This window comes from Oncorhynchus mykiss, unplaced genomic scaffold, assembly GCF_013265735.2.
Source record: "Oncorhynchus mykiss isolate Arlee unplaced genomic scaffold, USDA_OmykA_1.1 un_scaffold_190, whole genome shotgun sequence".
NCBI classification, from domain to species: Eukaryota; Metazoa; Chordata; class Actinopteri; order Salmoniformes; family Salmonidae; genus Oncorhynchus; species Oncorhynchus mykiss.
The window spans coordinates 156237-179642 of record NW_023493676.1 but is presented as its reverse complement, the minus strand read 5'-3'; the positions used below and the strand labels follow the sequence as shown (position 1 = coordinate 179642).

General features: G+C 40.9%; 1 protein-coding gene across 1 annotated transcript in view; it reads left to right on the top strand.

Annotated features, from left to right (window-relative positions):
* LOC110515529 (zinc finger protein 271-like) overlaps window positions 1–23406 on the top strand; it is a 42951-nt gene that overhangs the window by 12066 nt on the left and 7479 nt on the right. Inside the window, exon 7 of the mRNA XM_036972708.1 lies at window positions 3367–4211. Coding sequence (XP_036828603.1) covers window positions 3367–4211 — 845 coding nt within the window. The remainder of the gene's footprint in view (window positions 1–3366; window positions 4212–23406) is intronic.

Below are 23406 nucleotides of genomic sequence, written 5' to 3'. Positions count from 1 at the left end.
CCAATAGACCATATAAAACCTTGATAAAAGTTCGCTTTAGAGAGGAACCAATAGACCATATAAAACCTTGATAAAAGTTAGCTTTAGAGAGAGAGTTTCAAGATGATCCAATGTAAGCTGCTTGTTTTACAAAAACTTTTCCTTAAAAATGATGACCTGACTTTTTTCAATCTTTACCAACGACATGCTAACGACATTTGAGTAAAGCCAGTGTGTCTGTATGCGGATGACTCAACACTGTACACGTCAGCTACCACGGAAACTGAAATGACAGCAACACTTACAAAGAGCTGCAGTGAGTTTCAGAATGGGTGGCAAGGAATAAGTTAGTCCTAAATATTTCACATTACCTTAAATTACATGGCCTACTATGCTAATTCTGTAGCGGTATTGTTAGAGGGGGGTAAAGAAATATTTTGTTGGAGCACCAGGCAGGTATTGACCCTAGTTATTAAAGTTAGTTATTACCTGTTATAACATTATTATTAAATATTATTAAAACTGAAAGGATGAGAGTAGAATAGAGTAGCGCTTCCAGACACATTCTAAACATGGAGTCTTAAAGGAGGACTGTAACATCTAATGATGAAACATTATAGAGTCTTAAAGGAGGACTGTAGCATCTAATGATGAAACATTATGGAGTCTTAAAGGAGGCCTGTAGCATCTATTGATGAAACATTATGGAGTCTTAAAGGAGGACTGTAGCACCTAATGATGAAACATTATGGAGTCTTAAAGGAGGACTGTAGCATCTAATGATGAAACATTATGGAGTCTTAACCTGTATGGGAACGGGGTTCTGCCGCCAACAGCCAATGAAATTGCAGGGCGCCAAATACAAATCAACAGAAATCTCATAAATCAAATTTCACAAACATTCAAGCATTAGGCACCATTTTAAAGATAAAAGTCTCGTTAATCCAGCCACAGTGTCTGATTTCAAAAAAGCTTTACAGCGAAAGCTCCACAAACGATTATGTTAGGTCACCACCAAGTCACAGAAAAACCCAGAAATTTTTCCAGCCAAAGAGGAGTCACAAAAAGCACAAATAGGGATAAAAATGTATCACTAACCTTTGATGATCTTCATCAGATGACACTCACAGGACTTCATGTTCCTCAATACATGTATGTTTTGTTCGATAAAGTGCATATTAATATCCAAAAATCTCATTTTACATTGTCGTGTTATGTTCAGTAGTTACAAAACATGTCACATCAATTTACAGAAATACTCGTTATAAATGTTGATGAAAATACAAGTGTTATGCATGGAACTTTAGATAAACTTCTCCTTAATGCAACTGCTGTGTCATATTTCAAAAAAACTTTACTTAAAAAGCATACCATGCAATAATCTGAGTACGGAGCTCAGAGCCCAAACCAGCCAAAGAAATATCCACCATGTTGCGCAGTCAACATTAGTCAGAAATATCATTATAAATATTAATTACCTTTGATGATCTTAATCAGAATGCACTCCCAGGAATCCCAGTTCCACAATCAATGTTTGATTTGTTCGATAAAGTTCATAATTTATGTCCATATACCTCCTTTTGTTAGCGTTTGGTAAACAAATCGAAACGCGCATGCAACTTGCAGTGGAAAGATCGGACAAATTCCAAAAAGTTAGATTACTGGTCGTATAAACATATCAAACGATGTATAGAATCAATCTTTAGGATGTTTTTATCATAAAAGTTCAATAATGTTCCAACCGGAGAATTCCATTGTCTGTAGAAAAGCAATGGAACGAGAGCTAACTCTCTCATGACCACGCGTCACGAGACCAAGGCACTCTGCCAGACCACTCACTCAAATAGCTCCTATGAGCCCCTCCTTTATAGTAGAATCCTCAAAACAGGTTCTAAAGACGGTGACATCTAGTGGAAGCCATAGGAAGTGCAAGCACATCCATAACTATCAGGGATTTAAATAGGCACTGTTTTGAAATTCGACTTCTCACTTTCTGTTTGGATTTCTTCTCATGGTTTTGCCTGCCATATGAGTTCTGTTATACTCACAGGCATCATTCAAACAGTTTTAGAAACTTCAGTGTTTTCTATCCTGGTCTGGCGTCGTTACATGTGGTCTGTGGTTGTGAGGCCAGTTGGATATCCTGCCACATTCTCTAAAACGACATTGGAGACGGCTTCTGGTAGAGAATTGAACATTCAATTATCTGGTAACAGCTCTAGTGGATATTCCTGCAGTCAGCATGCCAATTGCACGCTCCCTCAAAACTTGAGACATCTGTGGCATTGTGTTGTGTGACAAAACTGCACATTTAAAGTGGCATTTTATTCTCCCCAGCACAAGATGCACCTGTGTAATAATCAAGCTGTTCAATCAGCTTCTTGATATGCCACACCTGTCAGGTGGATGGATTATCTTGGCAGAGAATAAATGTTAACTAACGGGGATGTAAACAAATTTGTGCACAACATTTTTTGAGAAATAAGCTGAGCTTATGGAAAAATTCTGGGGTCTTTTATTTCATGAAACATGGGACCAACACTTCACATGTTGTTTTATATTTTTTAGCAACATCTACCCCAAAATAAGTTTTACTTTACACAAAATATCATGACATTTGTACGAAGTTTGTGAACGTCTAAATAAAATAAATTATCACAGCGGGCGTTGTCATGGAAATTCATGTATACTGAGAGAGACTTTGTCATTTCTTCAAACAATCATCATTATTTAATATTGATTAATTATTGCAATAATGATGCTGTTGACCCCACACTCTTGAGTGTGTTGCTGAGAGCTTAACCTTGAATGAAAAACAGAGCTCTTATAAATGCTTAGATAGGGCTGGTTCCACCCCTCCCATGCTGATCGGGGGGCATCACAAGCCGTCCTGGGTTCATGCTGTGGTCATCTACACCTGGTGTTGTTTTACCCCCCCAACCCGGCTGTAGGTTTTTATCAATAAGTCATGAATCAATTGTCCCATAGACACAGATGAGAGAGTACCCATCAAAGCAAATTTTTCTCAGTGTCCACCCTATCGACAACGGGCAAATGTTACTGGTGTGCTTTGTGTCTTCGATGTAAACACTATTACACAAAATTACTTCTTTAGTTATTTTATGTTTAAGGAAGTGTGTAGGTCACATTCTGTATCATACAGCTATTAAAGTTATATATTTAGAACCACATGCTGGATTGGAATCTGTGTCTTCAGTGTGCTAGAACTGTTTAGTTTTTTGTGTTCTGACTTGTAAAACAGGAAGCTCTACATTGGTTTGGCCTCAGGTTGAGAGATCTGATTAGGATTTACTCTCGTAGCACTGTTGTTTTATCATGTGGAGATTTCATTCGGGTCTCTATTTTTAAAAACACTGTCTTTGGCAGGAGAAAGACCAGACTCAGAGGAACCAGAGCCAGGGACGTCCAAACCAGCAAGACGACACCAGTGCTCCCAGTGTGGAAAGGGTTTTAACGATTTAGGGAACCTGATAAAGCACGAGAGAATACACACAGGAGAGAAGCCTTACCACTGCTCCCAGTGTGGAAAGAGTTTTAACGTTTTAGGGAACCTGATAAAGCACGAGAGAATACACACAGGGGAGAAGCCTTACCACTGCTCCCAGTGTGGGAAGAGTTTTAACAATTTAGGGAACCTGAAACGACATGAGAGAATACACACAGGGGAGAAGCCTTACCACTGCTCCCAGTGTGGAAAGAGTTTCAACCAGTCAGGGGATCTGAAGAAACACGAGAGAATACACACAGGGGAGAAGCCTTACCACTGCTCCCAATGTGGGAAGCGTTTCAACAGGTCAGGGGATCTGAAAAAACATGAGAGGATACACACAGGGGAGAAGCCTTACCACTGCTCCCAGTGTGGAAAGTGTTTCTACCAGTCAGAGGAGCTGAAACAGCATGAGAGATTTCACACAGGGGAGAAGCCTTACCACTGCTCCCAGTGTGGAAAGATGTTTAACCAGAAAGGACACCTGAAAGCTCATGAGAGAATACACACAGGGGAGAAGCCTTATCACTGCTCCCAGTGTGTCAAGTGTTTTAACCAGTTAGGGAGCCTGAAACAACATGAGAGGATACACACAGGGGAGAAGCCTTACCACTGCTCCCAGTGTGGAAGGAGTTTTAACCGGAAAAACAGACTGAACCAACATGAGAAAATACACAGAGGGGAGATGCATTACCACTCCTCCCAGGGTGCAAAGCTTTTGCCAATTTAGGAAGCCTGAAAGAACATGAGACACAGAGGAGAAGGCATTACAGAAGGTTAGATTTTGGGAAAACATATTACTCATAACAATCACTTAAACATCATTAGAGAATCCACACAGGAGAGAGAAATTACTTCTCTTAGCGTGTATATTGATATTTCACATCTAATGTTTCTTACAATTCATCTGAGAACATACACAGTGCTCCCGTTGTCTCCCGTATAATGTGTTTACCTGTTTTTACCAGATGAAATTGCTTCTTCCAATTATTGAGTAACATGTACCTGTTAAGAAACTGACTGTTAGAACTGTTAAGGCTCCATGGATTGATGAGGAATTTAAAAACTGTATGTTTGAAAGAGTTGTGGCAAAAGGAGTGGCTGATAAGTCTGGCTGCACATCTGGCTGGCTGTTTTATGTACTGCAAATTGAGAAATTATGTGACCAAACTCAACAAAAATAATAAACTCATTATGAAGCCAAGATCAATTATATAAAGAATGATGGAAAAACTTGTAAAAAAACATCATGAAAGAAAAGCAGTGCAAGTATTGAATGTTGTAAAGTTAGTGTGGGAGAGGTGGAACAATTGGTATCGATCAATAATGACAAACCTCCTGGCATTGACAACTTAGATGGAAAGCTACTGAGGACAGTAGCTGACTCTATAGCCACTCCTATCTGTCATATTTTTAACATGAGCCTAGAGGAAAGTCTTTGTTTTCAGGCCTGGAGGGAAGCCAAAGTAATTCCACTACCCAAGAGTGGTAAAGTGGCCTTTACTGGTTTTAACAGCAGACCTATAAGCTGGCTGCCAGCTCTTAGCAAACTGTTGGGGAAAAAATGGTTTGAACAAATACAATGCTATATTTCTGTAAACAAATGAACAACATACTTTCAGCATGCTTACAGAGAACGGCACTCAACATGTACTGCACTGACACAAATGACTGATGATTGGTTGAGAGAAATTGATAACAAGAAGATTGTGGGAGCTCTATTGTTAGATTTCAGTGCAGCCTTTGATATTATTGACCATAACCTGTTGTTTAAGAATGTTTGTGCTATGGCTTTTCAACCTCTGCCTTAATGTGGATTCAGAGCTATCTATCTAATAGAACTCAGAGGGTTTTTAATGGAAGCTTCTCTAATGTCAAACATATGAAGTGTGATGTACTGCAGGGCAGCTCTCTAGGCCCTCTACTCTTTTCTATTTTTACCAATGGCCTGCCACTGGCATTAAACAAAGTATGTGTGTCCATGTATGCTGATGATTCAACTATATAAGCACCAGTAACCACAGCTAATGAAGTCACTGAAACCCTTAACAAAGAGTTGCAGTCTGTTTTGGAATGCGTGGCCAGTAATAAACTGGTCCCGAACATCTTTAAAACTAAGAGCATTGTATTTGGTACAAATCATTCCTTAAGTTATAGACCTCAGCTGAATCTGGTAATGAATTGTGTGGCTGTTGAACAAGTTGAGGAGACTAAATTACTTGGCATTACCTTAGATTGTAAACTGTCATGGTCAAAACATATAGATTCAATGGTTGTAAAGATGGGGAGAGGTCTAGCCATAATAAAGAGATGCTCTGCTTTTTTGACACTACTCTCCACAAAGCAAGTTCTGCAGGCTCTAGTTTAGTCTAATCTTGATTATTGTCCAGTCGTGTGGTCCAGTGCTGCAAGGAAAGACAGAGTAAAGCTGCAGCTGGCCCAGAACAGAGCGGCTGTCACGCCCTGGCCATAGAGAAGCTTTTATTCTCTATTTTGGTTAGGCCAGGGTGTGACTCGGGTGGGAATTCCAGTTTCTTTATTTCTATGTTTTCTATTTCTTTGTTTTTGGCCAAGTGTGGTTCCCAATCGGAGGCAGCTGTCTATCGTTGTCTCTAATTGGGAATCATACTTAGGCAGCCTTTTTCCACCTGTGTTTTTTGGGTAGTTGTTTTCTGTATAATTAATTTGTTCGAATGTTGTTTGATTAAATAAAAATCATGAACACTTACCACTCTGCGCTTTGGTCCATGCCCACCGACGAGAGACGTGACAATTATGTGTCATGTTTTGTGTTGACCGCAGGAGGGGTAGCTGCTGCTTTTGCAACAGCTAATGGGGATCCTAGTCAAATACCAAACTCTGTTGTTCTCTATTATAATATCCACTACAACTCACCCACAGATTGCTGTTTCATGATTGTCTCAATGAAGAGTTCCTCATTCCACTTTCCTGTGGGCTTTTACAAGCCTCCCACTGGTTGAATAAACATTGTTTCCACGTCAAATTAAAAAAACATCCTTAACATTGATGAACCTTCACTATCTTCATCCCTAAACTAGCAACATTAACTATTGTCTATTGTTATTCTCAATGACCTTCCTGGCCTTATGAAATCCTAGCTAAATACAATGTTGGCACCAGTTTTCATGTCCTTGGTTATGCAAACATTTGTTTATTAGATTATATTTCTCATTAAGATGAATATAGTTTTAATTCTGCATGGGTCACGCATTGCTTTGGTCATGTGGTCCCTTATGGGTCAATGATTTTAATTAGAATATAGCAATTATGCTCTCTCCTCAATCACTTACAGTTTCTTTGGAAAGTATTCAGACCCCTTGACTTTTAGGTTTAGGTCATCAGTAAAGGGGACATCTTAAATATTACAATGACCCTTTCAAAGACAGACATCCCCCAGACCTCCCCCTATAACTATTTTTAAAAGGGTAAAAATGATCTGTTTTCTATAGCATTAAGGTCAGGGCGTTGTGATGCCCACTTCAATACCTTGACTTTGTTGTCCTGATTTTGCCACAACTGTGGAAGTATGCTTGGGGTCATTGTCCATTTGGAAGACCCATTTGCGACCAAGCTTTAACTTCCTGACTGATGTCTTGAGATGTTGCTTCAATATATCCACATAATTTTCCATCCTCATGATGCCATCTATTTTGTGAAGTGCAACCAGTCTCTCCTGCAGCAAAGCACCCCCACAACACGATGCTGTCACCCCCGTGCTTCACGGTTGGGATGGTGTTCTTCGGCTTGCAAGCATCCCCCTTTTTCCTCCGATCATAACGATGGTCATTATGGCCAAACAGTTCTATTTTTGTTTCATCAGACCAGAGAACATTTCTCCAAAAAGTACGATCTTTGTCCCCATGTGCAGTTGCAGAACGCTCCTCCATCCTGAGCGGTATGATGGCTGCGTGGTCCCATGGTGTTTATACTTGCGTACAATTGTTTGTACAGATGAACGTGGTACCTTCAGGCATTTGGAAAATGCTCCCAATGATGAACCAAACTTGTGGAGGTCTACCATTTTTTTCTGAGATCTTGGCAGATTTTTATTTATTTTCCCATGATGTCAAGTAAAGAGGCACTGATTTTCAAGGTTCCTGAGCTTCCTGAGTGAAAAATAATTTGGCTATATAAAGAGGGCACGACAAACCCTATTCCCGCTCAGGAGACTGAAAAGGTTTGGCATGGGTCCTCAGATCACAACGCAGGGCCAGACGGATTACCAGGACGTGTACTCCGAGCATGCGCTGACCAACTGGCAACTGTCTTCACTGACATGTTCAACCTCTCCCTGTCTGTAATACCAACATGTTTCAAGCAGACCACCATAGTCCCTGTGCCCTAGGACACCAAGGTAACCTACCTAAATGACTACCGACCCATGTCACTCACGTATGTAGCCATGAAGTGCTTTGAAAGGCTGGTCATCTCTGTGAAGATGGGAGAACCTTCCAGAAGGACAACCACCTCTGCAGCACTCTGCCAGTCTGGCCTTTATGGTAGAGTGGCCAGACGGAAGCCACTCCTCAGTAAAAGGCACAGGACAGCCCACTTAGAGTTTGCCAAAAGGCACCCAAAAGATTCTCAGACCATGAGAAACAGGATTCTCTGTTCTGATGAAATCAAGATTGTACAATGGCCTGAATGCCAAGTGTGACGTCTGGAGGAAACCTGGCACCCTCCCTACGGTGAAGCATGGTGGTGGCAGAATCATGCTGTGAGGATGTTTTTCAGCGGCAGGGACTGGAAGACTAGTCACAATTGAGGCAAAGATGAACAGAGAAAAGTACAGAGAGATCCTTGATGAAAACCTGCTCCATAATACTTATGTAAATATAGTATTTCAGTTCAAATTCCTAAAAACATGTTTTTGCTTTGTCATTATGGGTTATTGTGATGTCATTATGGGTTATTGTGATGTCATTATGGGTTATTGTGATGTCATTATGGGTTATTGTGATGACGGAAAAACTTAATTGAATCCATTTTAGAATAAGGCTGTAACGTAACAAAATCTGGATTTCCGAATGCTGTCCTCTCCAAATTTAGCTGTATTTTATTGGTTGGAATTGTTTTAAGATGGCCATACTGTGGATTATTTAGCTGTTTGATTTTTAATTCTAGGACCCCTTTAGGTATATATATATATATATATATATATGTGTAATACCAGTCAAAAGTTTGGACACTTCAAAACCTTAGTCCTTAAAAAAAAGAAAAATCCAGTTATTAAATGTGTTTTCAATGCATTTCTATGGGCAATATTAGTAAAGCCCAAATTCAATATTTAATTTATTTATTTATATATATATACAGTACCAGTCAAAAGTTTGGACACACCTACTCATTCCAGATATTTTCATTATTTTTTACTTTTTTCTGCTTTGTAGAATAATAGTGAAGACATCAGAACTATGAAATAACATATATAGAATCATGTAGTAACAAAAAAAGTGTTAAACAAACATAAATATATTTTATGTTTGAGAGTCTTCAAAGTAGCCACCCTTTGCCTTGATGACAGCTTTGCACTCTTGGTAATGTAGAGAAAAGTTAAAATAAAGAAAAACCCTACAATGAGTTGGTGTGTCCAAACTTCTGACTGGTACTGAATATATATTTATATAGATATATTTAAATCAAATATTGAATTTGGGCTTTACTAATATTGCCCATAGAAATGCATTGAAAAACACATTTAATAACTGGAAAAAAATACATTTATATTTGCTTTAAGTAATAAGGTTTTGAAGTGTCTGTCCTATATCTAGGCGATATAAGAAAGCTCAGGTAATATTTTAAATTGTTTTACATATATTTAACCCCTTATTTTGGGGGGCACAAAACTACCTCCGTACTTCCATGTGTGTGTATAGGTTACCTTCAAACGAGTTCCGATGATCAACATAGAGAACACACTTTCACAACCCTACAACATCCCCAACAAACACCTTCACAACCCTCCCAAACCTCTCTACAACATCCCCAACAAACACCTTCACAACCCTCCCAAACCTCTCTACAACATCCAACAAACACCTTCACAACCCTCTCTACAACATCCCCAACAAACACCTTCACAGCCCTCCCAAACCTCTCTACAACATCCACAAACACCTCCACAACCCTCCCAAACCTCTCTACAACATTCAACAAACACCTTCACAACCCTCCCAAACCTCTCTACAACATCCCCAACAAACACCTTCACAACCCCCCCAAACCTCTCTACAACATCCCCAACAAACACCTTCACAACCCCCCCAAACCTCTCTACAACATCCCCAACAAACACCGTCACAACCCCCCCAAACCTCTCTACAACATCCCCTACAAACACCTTCACAACCCTCCCAAACCTCTCTACAACATCCCCTACAAACACCTTCACAACCCTCCCAAACCTCTCTACAACATCCCCAACAAACACCTTCCCAAACCTCTCTACAACATCCCCAACAAACACCTTCACAACCCTCCCAAACCTCTCTACAACATCCAACAAACACCTTCACAACCCTCCCAAACCTCTCTACAACATCCTGACATCTGAAGATATCAGTGGTCACTCTTCATCAAGAGCAGGTATGATGAATCCCTCATCTCAGACATTACAACTAATGTGCTGTGAGATTAAATGCTGTAATGTTGGAGGAAATCAATTGTAACTGTTCATGCAATGGACAAATCTTTCTCTCTCTAGATTGTCCTCCATTAGACTCTCCTGGTGCAGGACAGAGTCAGAGTGCTGGTAATTTTCATGTCTACTGATTTCAATGGTGTCAGAAGTGAGAAGTGATGCGTAGCACCAGATTTAGCCAACAGCTCATTTACATCTGTCCAAGGGAAGATTTGAGGCCATCTAGATGTGTCTCTGAGGCCCACCGGAAGTGATGCAACATTTGAGGTTTTGTAGAGAGCTGCTGCTGACACCATGTCCTTCCTCTGTTGCTCTGATCACTTTCTTACTCATAGTCTCTCCTTTCTTCTGTCTGTCAGCTGACAGACCCTACCAACCAACTGACCAACCTTTCAACCTACCTTACCTTATTAAAATCCTTTTCGGGTTACTTTGTGCAATTTCCGCCTGAAAACATACCCTAATCTAACAGCCTGTAGCTCAGGCCCAGAAGCAAGGATATGCAAATTCTTGGTACCAAAGAAAACACTCTGAAGTTTGTGTAAATGTGAATTGAATGTAGGAGAATATAACACAATAGATCTGGTAGAAGAAAATACACAGGCGTTTCTCTGTTCTTTTAATGTTGTCGCATCTTTAAAATAAACAAGAACAGCCAAACATTCAGCTATGATACTGGGGCTAATTTCAAATAAGAACATAAGTAGGCAACAGTATTTGACCAAAGTTTCAGACTACTGGCAACCTTCAGGAATGAGTGAGGTACATGCCATTGAGCATGAAGTCACCCAGGTGTCCCTCACAATGTACCCAAGTGGCCGAATTGGAACATCGAAACATTGATGCAAATAACTATATACAAAATACAAAACATTATTCAAACATACCCGGAAAATAACAAGGGTAACTATTTACACTCAATGTTCAATAATGTGAAGACCCTCTACACAATATTGTGCTGCTGATGCCATAGCCCATAGCAGTCTCTTTCTGCTGTGAAGCAGAGGGTCACTGAACAGGTGGCGCAGCCGACAGAGGATTTATTTTTGCAAAGAGCACAACGAAGCCTCCTTACTAAGCCCCTTTTGCACTCATTCCTGCCTGCAATAAGGAATTTAAGCATGTGCACACCACTGGTTGATGGAGCAGAAGGGACAGAGGTAGAGGGGAATGAAGGTGCTACAGTGCTGTAGCTAGCAAGCTCCTGGATGAGCTGCTCCCTGAATGCTAGCTGTGAGATGGGGGGCTGTCCACAGCTCTTGGCCATTTCCTTCTGGAGGATGAAGGCATTCACCACAGCAATGTCAATGAAATGATAAAACAATGTCTTGTACCATTTCATGTTTTTGTGGAGAACATTATAGTATCCTATCAGCGCATATGATAGGCCCACACCTCCCCCCATGCTCTTGTTGTAGTCCTTTACTGCAGTTGGAATGGAGACATTTTTGGTGGTCCATGCCCCTGAAGCGTCCTTCACACGCCTGACGACGTGATCACCACTGAAGGACTTGTGGATAGTGGAGCACATCGCCATCTCTCTGGTGTCCATCCACTTCACAAACAGCAGGCCATCTTCACGGATCCATCTCATGGTACCCCGCTCAGCCTGCTTAGGCATGTCGTTCACCCTGGTTTTCGGAAAGCCCACTCTGTTGGTCTGAATGGTGCCACAGGCCCACATCTCCAGCTTCCTCAGGTCTGTGAACAGGGTAGGGCTTGTGTAAAAGTTATTCACAAACAGTTTGTAGCCCTTCCCTAGCAGCTGAAAATCTAATAACTGCATAACAGAGTCATAGCTAAATCCCTTACCGGTCGCACAACTGTTCTTACCCTCATAGACAAAAAAATTGCATGTGTATGCACTCGCAGAATCGGCCAAAACAAACAGTTTGTAACCCAATTTAGTCGGTTTGTTACGCATGTAGTGTTTTAGGCCATTTCTGGCATTTGAGGCTACCATCCTCTCATCTATGGAAAGGTTCTGGGCAGGCTGAAAATAAGTATTGCAGGCCTCAATGATGTCGAGGTAGAGAGGTTTAATTTTGCAGAGCTTATCAAACCTTGCCGTGCCTCGTTTCGTCTCGTTGTCCTTATCAACTTCTGGGTCACTGATATGAAGCGCCCCTGAGATTGTAAGAAACCTTTTGCATGATATGACAGTGGATGGGAAAGGCAGTTGATAGAGGGGTGCAGATTTCCAGTAGTCCTTCAGGGTTTTTAGCTTCACAAGACCCATGTAAATGACCATAGAGAAGTAACAAAAAAGATCTGACCTGGAAATGGGCTTCCATGCCTCTTTCTTGCCTTCCTGCTTCTTAGCTCCATACTTATTAGTGTTCAACACCAGGGAATCAACAACTGCCGAGGTGAAAAACAGCTGAAAAAGTTGCATGGGGCTGTACTTGGAGTTCATGTCCAGCTGAGGACCTGGTGGCCTCTTTGGTCTGAAAATTGGAGGCGGTGGGGCCACATCCTCCTCCAACACAGAGTGCCAACGACCCTCCTCCGCACTGCCAGCAGGTTCCACACTTCCCTTCCTCCGCTTCTTTGTCACCGGCTCCACACCTCTTGATGGCCGGGCAGATGGACCAGCTTCAGTGGGGGATTTGCACCTTGGCAGTATGGGCTCCCAATCAGAATCGCTGGGACTGTGAAATAAAGACACAGATTATATATAGAGTAAGTAAACATCCACTAAGGTGAGGTGTTGTATTTTATCTAAACATGGAATGGACATGTAAAAATATATGTAATATATACAGACACACAGATACACCCACAATGTAGAGCAATGTTTACTTTATACATATGTGTACTTTATATTTCATGTCCTAGTCATATTTTTATATATGGCAAAAAAAATATATATATATATATATATATATATATCTCAAACAACTCAAATGAATAATATTTAATATGATTCATTTCAAACAACGTTACTCACCAATCCAACACAGAATCTTCTCCATTTAGAGTGAAAAGAATAGTCACTGTCTGGTCTGACTCTTCTTGTAGTAATTCACTCTCACTATCTCTATCAATCTCATCAATGATATTGTGTAGATCTGTATACTTTGTCTTCGATTTTAAAGATTTACTTGCCATAATTATTCTCTGAAATGCTGCACGTAACCAGCGTGGCCTCGTAGAGTTTTCAATGGCGAATGGTTGTATCTATACGCTTGAGTTTCCCACAAACGATAGTCTTCCTGGATAGAACCATCACATGTTGTCGTTTACCTGAGCTCATTGGCTATCTACCCAGCTAGATTTCAAGACCATCAGTGGTCATTGGTCCGAAATACAGTCAATCAACGAGGAACCGATCACATCATTGGTGCGCAATTAGGTCATTGTTTGCCGTGTTCAAATCAGTTCCTTTCGGTCAATATGTCCCGGAAAAGAACCATGAAGTGTGGTTGTTTTACTAACAAACAGAGGATTGCAATGAAACCAAACATGACTCGATAAACGTCCGTTTAGACTTAAAATAATGTCTGCGAGTATAACAGAATGGATATGGCAGGTGAAAACGAGGAAAATCCAACCAGGAAGTACTATTATTTTGAAAGCCTGTTTTTCCATTGAAAGCCTATCCACCAAACAAAGACTTAAGACATAGCAGAGACACCCATAACCACATCAGCTGGTCTTATCAATGGATTAAAGTCCATTTTTTCCAGGCAAGGGGTCGCTGAGGTCCTGGTTACAGATAACGCTCCCCAGTTCTCTGCGAGCTCCTTTTCTGCTTTTGCCGCAGAATATGACCAGTAGCCCCTACCATGCACAGAGTAATGGTGAGGCAGAGAGAGCTGTGAAAGCAGTCAAGGGACTGCTGAAAAAAGAACAAGGATCCATACAGGGCTCTGTTAGCTTACAGAGTTACACCACTGCATTATGGGCCGTCGCCTGCCGAGCTCCTGATGGGCAGGAGGCTGCGTTCCCCATTGCCTGTCTCGCCGGCTCAGCTTAAACCCCGATGGCCTAACAGGAAGGCCTTCGCTGAGAGGGACAAACGGCTGAAACAAACGCAAACTGGAGACTTTAAATCGGAGACACCGTGCTAAGGAGAGGCCAGAGCTGACCGAAGGTCAACGTGTGTGGATTACAAACTCAAAGACACCAGCAATAGTGCTAAGGAAAGCGGATGCCCCACGCTCCTATGTGGTGGACACAGGCTCAGAAGAGGTACAAAGGAACAAAGCACACCTCAGAGCTCTTCCAGATCTACCAGCCACACAGACTGAGGCTACAGAAAATGCACAACAAGAGGGTGAAGGAGAGAGAATGCTCAGAGCCAAAAGCGCACCCAGAAAGGGATGTGAAGCCACCAGTGGCTGAAAGACTATGTTACGTGGAGAAAACATACTGCTGGGGAACATACCCAGCAAAAAGAGACTGTACCTAAGTTAATGTTCATACTGTGTGATTGAATGCTTTCATACGGTTTCAGGATGGGAATTAGCATGTTAGAGAATAATACTGGTTTCCAAATTGCATTTCAGTTGTGCTTCAGTGGTTATGCATGTTGAGTTCTTGTTCATGGGAGAGGGGAAGATGTAGTAGGATGTCCCTTGGGGGTATCCGTACCTATGTAGGACATGCGAGGGTTAGGTTAATAAACAGGCTGGAGCTAGAACCTTGTTGTCACGCGTCCTTATTTTAGATCATACTACAGTTTGACCTGTTTCTACAAACTTTTATTTTTACTTTAAAAAAAAAAATGGTCTGGACTTTGTGCCCGCACCTTGTGCATTCGGATTACTGGACTAAACGTGCGAACAAAAAGGAGGTTTTTGGTCATAAAGAGGGACATTATCGAACAAAACAAACATTTATTGTTTAACATGGAGACCTGGGAGTGACACCAGATGATCAGAGGTAAGTGATTAATTTTAATCGCTATTTCTGACACCTCTCCTTGGTTGGAAAATGTCTGTATGGTTCTGTGGCTAGGGGCTGACCTAACAATTGTTTGGCGTGCTTTCGCCGTAAAGCCTATTTGAAACAGGACAATATGGCTGGATTTAAAATGGTGTATAATACTTGTATGTTTGAGGAATTTTAATTATGGGATTTCTGTTGTTTTTAATCTGGCGCCCTGCAATTACACTGGCTGTTGTCGAGGTGGGACGCACTTGTACCAGAGAGGTTAACAAGAAATTTGTGGAGTGGTTGAAAAACGAGTTTTAAGGACTCCAAACTAAGTGTATGTAAACTTTGACTGTATGTGTGTGTGTGTGTGTGTGTATGTATGTATATATAAATAAATATGCAACCATTTAAACAACTGCATTAGCATGAGAAGTAAAAACTTGTTTTACTTACTCAAAACTCTGGTCACTCGCAGAGTCCTCATCCATTCCTTCTGTGTCACTCTGTTGGTCAATTTCTGCAATAATATCATCAAAATGATTATACTTGGACTGAGATTTAGCTTTTCCACTCTTAGTAACCATGTTTAACTTTTTCAGACTTGAGAAGTCTGTAGAAGAGAATGAACTGCCGTGAAACGTAAACTACCGTGCATCTGGTTTCCTTTCACCAGAGAATGAACTCTGTTGTGCACAGCTCTAGCATGATGGCTGTTTGTCCTACAAACGGCGTTCACATACTGCTGGAAATCCCAGCTCATTGGCTATCTAGCTAGGTTTCAAAACGATAGGTGGTCATTGGTCCAAGAACCTTCATGGGCTAATTCAGGTCTTGTATAGCCAATACGTAATGTAGAATTATGAAACATGTTTGGTTGCCTTCTAGAGTGTCTGAGGATTGCACAGAAACCGAACTTGACCGTGTTAAGCTATGTTTGATTGCTAACAAAATTTGATTTCAAAAAATTGTTTTGTTAAAAGTTGAAAGAGTCGGAATTCATGCAGAATACTGTTTACAACACGGATCGTGTTAGGATATACATGTCCTTTTGTCAATTAAAATAACATTAAATTTATCATAAATACAGTGTAGACATTGCTAATGTTGTAGCGGAAAATGGCTGATTATCTACATAGAGGCCCATTATTATCTACATAGAGGCCCATTATTATCTACAGAGGCCCATTATTATCTACATAGAGGCCCATTATTATCTACATAGAGGCCCATTATTATCTACAGAGGCCCATTATTATCTACATAGAGGCCCATTATTATCTACATAGAGGCCCATTATTATCTACAGAGGCCCATTATCAGCAACCATCAGTCCTGTGTTCCAATGGCACTTTGTGTTAGCTAATCCAAGTGTATCATTTTAAAATGCGAATCGAACATTAGAAAACGCTTTTTCAATTATTTTAGCACAACTGAAAACTGTTGTTCTGATTAAAGAAGCCATAAAACTGGCCTCCTGTAGACTAGTTGAGTATCTGGAGTATCTGATTGTCGATGTTATTTTAATGGACCAAAAAAATGATTTTCTTTCAAAAACAAGGACATTTCTAAGTGACCCCAAACTTTTCAACGGTAGTGTATATATAGAAATACATGTTTAAAATTTGCATCAATTGATTGGTCGAAAGAACAGATGGCTAAGTCAAACAAGATTTTTATTAGTCGGGGACAGCCCCACTGGTAAAAGATACTAGTCCATCTTCATGTCAACTAACAGAACTCTGCTGGTTGTCCAGGTAACAGATACCAGTGGGAAGATCTATAATTTTTGTTCAAACCAAACTACAGCACTTACTTTGATGAGTCAAATCTGATCCTTTCTTCTCTTCTCCTCCTCTCACAGTTCCACTCAGCCCCGTTGTTTTCCTGCAGTCCACCAGCAGCACAGACAACCTCTTCCTACCCAGCAGTAAGGTACTACCGGGAGAGGCACGAAACGGGGACTCCGGGAGGGAGGAGGGGCTAGCGTTGTCCTGGTAACCATAAAGAGGGGACACAGACGCATATCATTATGGATGCTGAAGTCACTGTTGAAAAAGTGCTTTACAGAAGCCCAGACCAGACCCCGAGAGCAAGCTGTATGCTAGACCAAACCAAGCTGTACCATCTGGTGTTCTGATCTGGAGAGACTCTTCTCTACTTCGTCAGCATCAGGATGTTGTTGAGGCTCCCCAGAGGATCCACAATAGTCATGTCTGTCTCCTGTGTGAATGAGAACATCAAACATATGGTAAACTTATCAACTTCTATTGCAATCCCAGAGTCTTACAGGAGGAATGAATACATATCTAAAAGGGGACTAAATTAGCCACTTTAATTGTGTTTTTTTATATTGTTTGTGATCAGTGGTGTAAAGTACTTAAGTAAAAATACTTTAAAGTACTATTTAAGTAGCTTTCCGGGGAATCTGTACTTTACTATTTTTGACTAATTGTACTTTTACTTCACTACGTACATAAAGAAAATGTACTTTTTACTCCATACATTTCCCTGACACCCAAAAGTACTCATTACATTTCGAAGGCTTAGCAGGACAGGAAAATGGTCCAATTCACTCACTAATCAAGAGAACATCCCTGGTAATCATTACTGGCTCTGATCTGGCAGACTCACTAAACACACGTTTCAATTGTAGATTGTCAGAGAGTTGGAGTGTGTCCCTGGCTATCCGTCAATAAAATAAAAACAAACAAGAAAATGGCACCATCTGGTTTGCTTAATATAAGGAATTTGAAATTATTTATATACTTTTGATACTTCAGTATATTTTAACTTTTACTCAAGTAGTATTTTACTGGGTGGCTCACTTTTACTTGGGTACTTTTCCCACCACTGATGCAAATGTAAAAGGGCCGTTACACAAAATGGGTGCATTTTGCGTCCACTTGATATTTTAAGTAGAAATGCACTGTATATTATATTTTAAAACCCGGCTATACTAGAATAAGTGCACTTTAATATAGACCACATAGAGAATTCAATAAATCCATTTTTGAAGTTCCAAAAATATATGTACCAATGGCAGATTGCCCCTTAATAAACAATTCCTACAGTACTGAACAACATATTCAAGTGTAGAACTTCAGTATAATGCCCCTTTAAAAACAACTGCATAGTTTGTGCCCGTTTTTAAGACAGTACTCACTGGTGGTAATCGGATCTTCAGTCTCATTTTTCACTCCCAAAACGTCTTCCTCTTTTATTGAGATATCCTCCTCTTTTACTCCAAAAAGGTCTTCCTCCTCTTTCAATTTTACGGCATCTTCCTCCTTTTTGATTCTGAAAGCTTCTACCTCTTTTTCCACTTTGACAACCTCGTTCCCATATTCCTCTTTCACTGTAATATCATCCTCTTGTTTCAATGTGATAGCCTCCTTATTCATTCTTCAAGCTTCTTTGCCTCCTTTCACCAGTTTCTTTCTCCGTCTAGATTAGTGAGTTTATGCTCCGGGAGATTAGCCTAGTGCAGTATCAATGTAACACATTTGCTAATTTAACAAGCAAATTACGTTTAAATGAACCAGTAGATATGTAAACAGAATTATGTTGAAAACACTAAGAGTAATATACACAAGATTGGTCTAAAGAGCTCTAATGTTTCGGTTTTAGGTTTGCTAGCAAAACACAGCGTGGTTAAATCAGAAGCCTTTTGTCGCGGTTGAAGAAGCCTCCTGTCCCGTCCACTAGATTATACGTCACGTAAGAAGCATCACCTGAAAAATTCATAACGCCATCTGCTGACTGGAGTGGGTAACGCAGACTGGAAAATATGAATTACAATGTTCAGTCTGGCAAGCAATGTCATAAGAAGTAATTTAAAAATAACCAGATGTTATGTTCTTACTTCTTACAGCCAATACTTCCCTCCAGGATTGGCCTGCCTATTAGGCAGGATTAGGTATGTATATAGACTCTCTTTTTTTTCTACTGTGTTATTGACTTGTTAATTGTTTACTCCATGTGTAACTCTGTGTTGTCTATTCACACTGCTATGCTTTATCTTGGCCAGGTCGCAGTTGTAAATGAGAACTTGTTCTCAACTAGCCTACCTGGTTAAATAAAGGTGAAAAAAATTAATTTAAAAAAGGTGACAGATAGAATAGGGTGGCATACTCTGAGCTAAATTGACCAAGGCTCATCGCGAACAACACATAACACTTCCTATGGTGGCATATGGGCTATTTAGGCAAGTGTTGGTGTCTCCCATCTCCACAGAGGAACTCTATATCTCTGTCAGAGTGACCATCAGGTTCTTGGTAACCTCCCAGACCAAGGCCCTTCTCCCCTGATTGCGCAGTTTGGCCAGGCGGCCAGCTCTAGGAAGAGCCTTGGTGGTTCCAAACTTTTCCTTTTAAGAACGATGGTAGCCACTGTGTTCTTTGGGAACTTCAATGCTGCATATTTTTTGTTGTTGTCTCCCTTCCCCATATCTGTGCCGGCGCTCTACGGACAATTCCTTCCACTTCATGGCTTGGTTTTTGCTCTGACTTGCGCTGTAAACTGTGGGACCTTATATAGACAGGTGTGTGCCTTTCCAAATCATGTCCAATCAACTAAATTTGACTCCAATCAAGTTGTAGAAACATCTCAAGGATGATCAATGGAAACAAGATGCACCTGAGCTCAATTTCGATTCTCATAGCAAAGGGTCTGAATACTTATGTACAGTGCCTTGCGAAAGTATTCGGCCCCCTTGAACTTTGCGACCTTTTGCCACATTTCAGGCTTCAAACATAAAGATATAAAACTGTATTTTTTTGTGAAGAATCAACAACAAGTGGGACACAATCATGAAGTGGAACGACATTTATTGGATATTTCAAACTTTTTTAACTACTACACCTGCAGTATTCAGCATTTCACAGTGAGGTCTACTGCACCTGCTGTATTCAGCATTTCACAGTGAGGTCTACTACACCTGCTGTATTCAGCATTTCACAGTGAAGTCTACTACACCTGCTGTATTCAGCATTTCACAGTGAGGTCTACTACACCTGCTGTATTCAGCATTTCACTGTGAGGTCTACTACACCTGTTGTATTCAGCATTTCACAGTGAGGTCTACTACACCTGCTGTATTCAGCATTTCACAGTGAGATCTACTACACCTGTTGTATTCAGCATTTCACAGTGAGGTCTACTACACCTGTTGTATTCAGCATTTCACTGTGAGGTCTACTACACCTGCTGTATTCAGCATTTCACAGTGAGGTCTACTACACCTGCTGTATTCAGCATTTCACAGTGAGGTCTACTACACCTGTTGTATTCAGCATTTCACTGTGAGGTCTACTACACCTGTTGTATTCAGCATTTCACTGTGAGGTCTACTACACCTGTTGTATTCAGCATTTCACTGTGAGGTCTACTACACCTGTTGTATTCAGCATTTCACTGTGAGGTCTACTACACCTGTTGTATTCAGCATTTCACTGTAAGGTCTACTACACCTGCTGTATTCAGCATTTCACAGTGAGGTCTACTACACCTGCTGTATTCAGCATTTCACAGTGAGGTCTACTACACCTGCTGTATTCAGCATTTCACAGTGAGGTCTACTACACCTGCTGTATTCAGCATTTCACAGTGAGGTCTACTACACCTGCTGTATTCAGCATTTCACAGTGAGGTCTACTACACCTGCTGTATTCAGCATTTCACAGTGAGGTCTACTACACCTGCTGTATTCAGCATTTCACAGTGAGGTCTACTACACCTGCTGTATTCAGCATTTCACAGTAAGGTCTACTACACCTGCTGTATTCAGCATTTCACAGTGAGGTCTACTACACCTGCAGTATTCAGCATTTCACAGTGAGGTCTACTACACCTGTTGTATTCAGCATTTCACAGTAAGGTCTACTACACCTGTTGTATTCAGCATTTCACAGTGAGGTCTACTACACCTGTTGTATTCAGCATTTCACATTGAGATCTACTACACCTGTTGTATTCAGCATTTCACAGTGAGATCTACTACACCTGCTGTATTCAGCATTTCACAGTGAGGTCTACTACACCTGTTGTATTCAGCATTTCACAGTGAGGTCTACTACACCTGCTGTATTCAGCATTTCACAGTAAGGTCTACTACACCTGTTGTATTCAGCATTTCACAGTGAGGTCTACTACACCTGCTGTATTCAGCATTTCACTGTGAGGTCTACTGCACCTGTTGTATTCAGCATTTCACAGTGAGGTCTACTACACCTGTTGTATTCAGCATTTCACAGTGAGGTCTACTACACCTGTTGTATTCAGCATTTCACAGTGAGGTCTACTACACCTGTTGTATTCAGCATTTCACAGTGAGGTCTACTACACCTGCTGTATTCAGCATTTCACAGTGAGGTCTACTACACCTGCTGTATTCAGCATTTCACAGTGAGGTCTACTACACCTGCTGTATTCAGCATTTCACAGTGAGGTCTACTACACCTGCTGTATTCAGCATTTCACAGTGAGGTCTACTACACCTGCTGTATTCAGCATTTCACAGTGAGGTCTACTACACCTGCTGTATTCAGCATTTCACAGTGAGGTCTACTACACCTGCTGTATTCAGCATTTCACAGTGAGGTCTACTACACCTGCTGTATTCAGCATTTCACAGTGAGGTCTACTACACCTGCTGTATTCAGCATTTCACAGTGAGGTCTACTACACCTGCTGTATTCAGCATTTCACAGTGAGGTCTACTACACCTGTTGTATTGATGTGACAAATAACAATTTATTTGAACTAAATCAGTTTCAATGTTACGTCTTTGATTAAATTATATTTTTCAAACTCAGGCGATGTGTGTGGTGTGTGTGTGTGTGTGTGTGTGTGTGTGTGTGTGTGGTGTGTGTGTGGTGTGTGTGTGTGTGTGTTTTCTAATGTTTTGTGGTGTGTGTGTGGTATGTGTGTGGTGTGTGTGTGGTGTGTATGTGTGTGTGTGTGTGTGTGTGTGTGTGTGTGTGTTTTCTAATGTTTTGTGGTGTGTGTGTGGTATGTGTGTGGTGTGTGTGTGTGGTATGTGTGTGGTGTGTGTGTGGTGTGTGTGTGTGTGTGTGTGTTTTCTAATGTTTTGTGGTGTGTGTGTGGTATGTGTGTGGTGTGTATGTGTGTGTGTGTGTGTGTGTGTGTGTGTGTGTATATGTGTTTTCTAATGTTTTGTGGTGTGTGTGTGTGTGGTGTATTGGTGTGTGGTGTGTGGGGTGTGTGGTGTGTGGTGTGTGTGTGTGTGTGTGTGTGTGTGGTGTGTGTGTGTGTGTGTGTGTGGTGTGGGGGTGTGTATGTGTGTTTTCTAATGTTTTTTATCTCCGTCCATCCTTGGTCTTTCCTTGTGGTCCTGTAGCTCAGTTGGTAGAGTATGGTGCTTGTAAAACAAGGGTAGTGGCTGCAAATCCCTTTGGATAAAAGTGTCTGCTAAATTGCAGATGTATCCACTGATTATACCAAACATTTGGAACACCTTCCTAATATGGAGTTGGACCCTCCCCGTTTTCCCTCAGAACAGCCTCAATTCGTCGGGGCATGGACTCTACAAGGTGTCGATAGCTTTCCACAGGAATGCTTGCCCATGTTGACTCCAATGCTTCCCACAATTGTGTCAAGTTGGCTGGATGTCCTTTGGGTGTAGTGGAGGCTCCTCAGAGGAGGAAGGGGAGAACCATCGTCCTCAGATATTTTATTAAAATGTTTAAATAATTTCAAAAGTTTTATCCTTTTTAGATACCATACTAAATCTAATCATGTAACCTATTCATTGATTAAAACATACTATTTTGCATCCTCCTCTGGGTTCATTGACTTCAATACAAAACCTAGGAGGTTTATGGTTCTCAAGGCTTCCATAGACTTACACAGTTATTATGACAACTTCCTGGAGGATGTCCTCCAACCTATCAGAGCTCTTGCAGCATGAACCAGACATGTTGTCCAACCAATGAAAGGATCAGAGAATGAATTTAGTACTGAAAACATGAGCTTTTAGCTAGCTAGCACTGCAGTGCATAACATGTGGTGAGTAGTTGACTCAAAGAGAGAAAAAGACAATAGTTGAACAGTTTTGAACAAATTAATTTATTCCAAAATGAAGGAGAAGCGAGAGAGATATTTCGTCACTTATTTTCCACTTTCATTTTCACTTACTTAGCTAGCAAATGCAGCTATCTAGTTTAGCCTACTGAAACACCCTGCTCAAACAGAGCAATGCTATGTTAGCTAGCTGGCTATGACTATCCAACACAACACTGGAACTCTTCCAAGTCAAGGCTAGCTTTTCGTTTGACTAATTTATTGCCACTGGGACCCGCCAATGTAAATGCTAAACTGCTTACTGACTGTACACTACAACGTGGACTAGCGCGTTCGT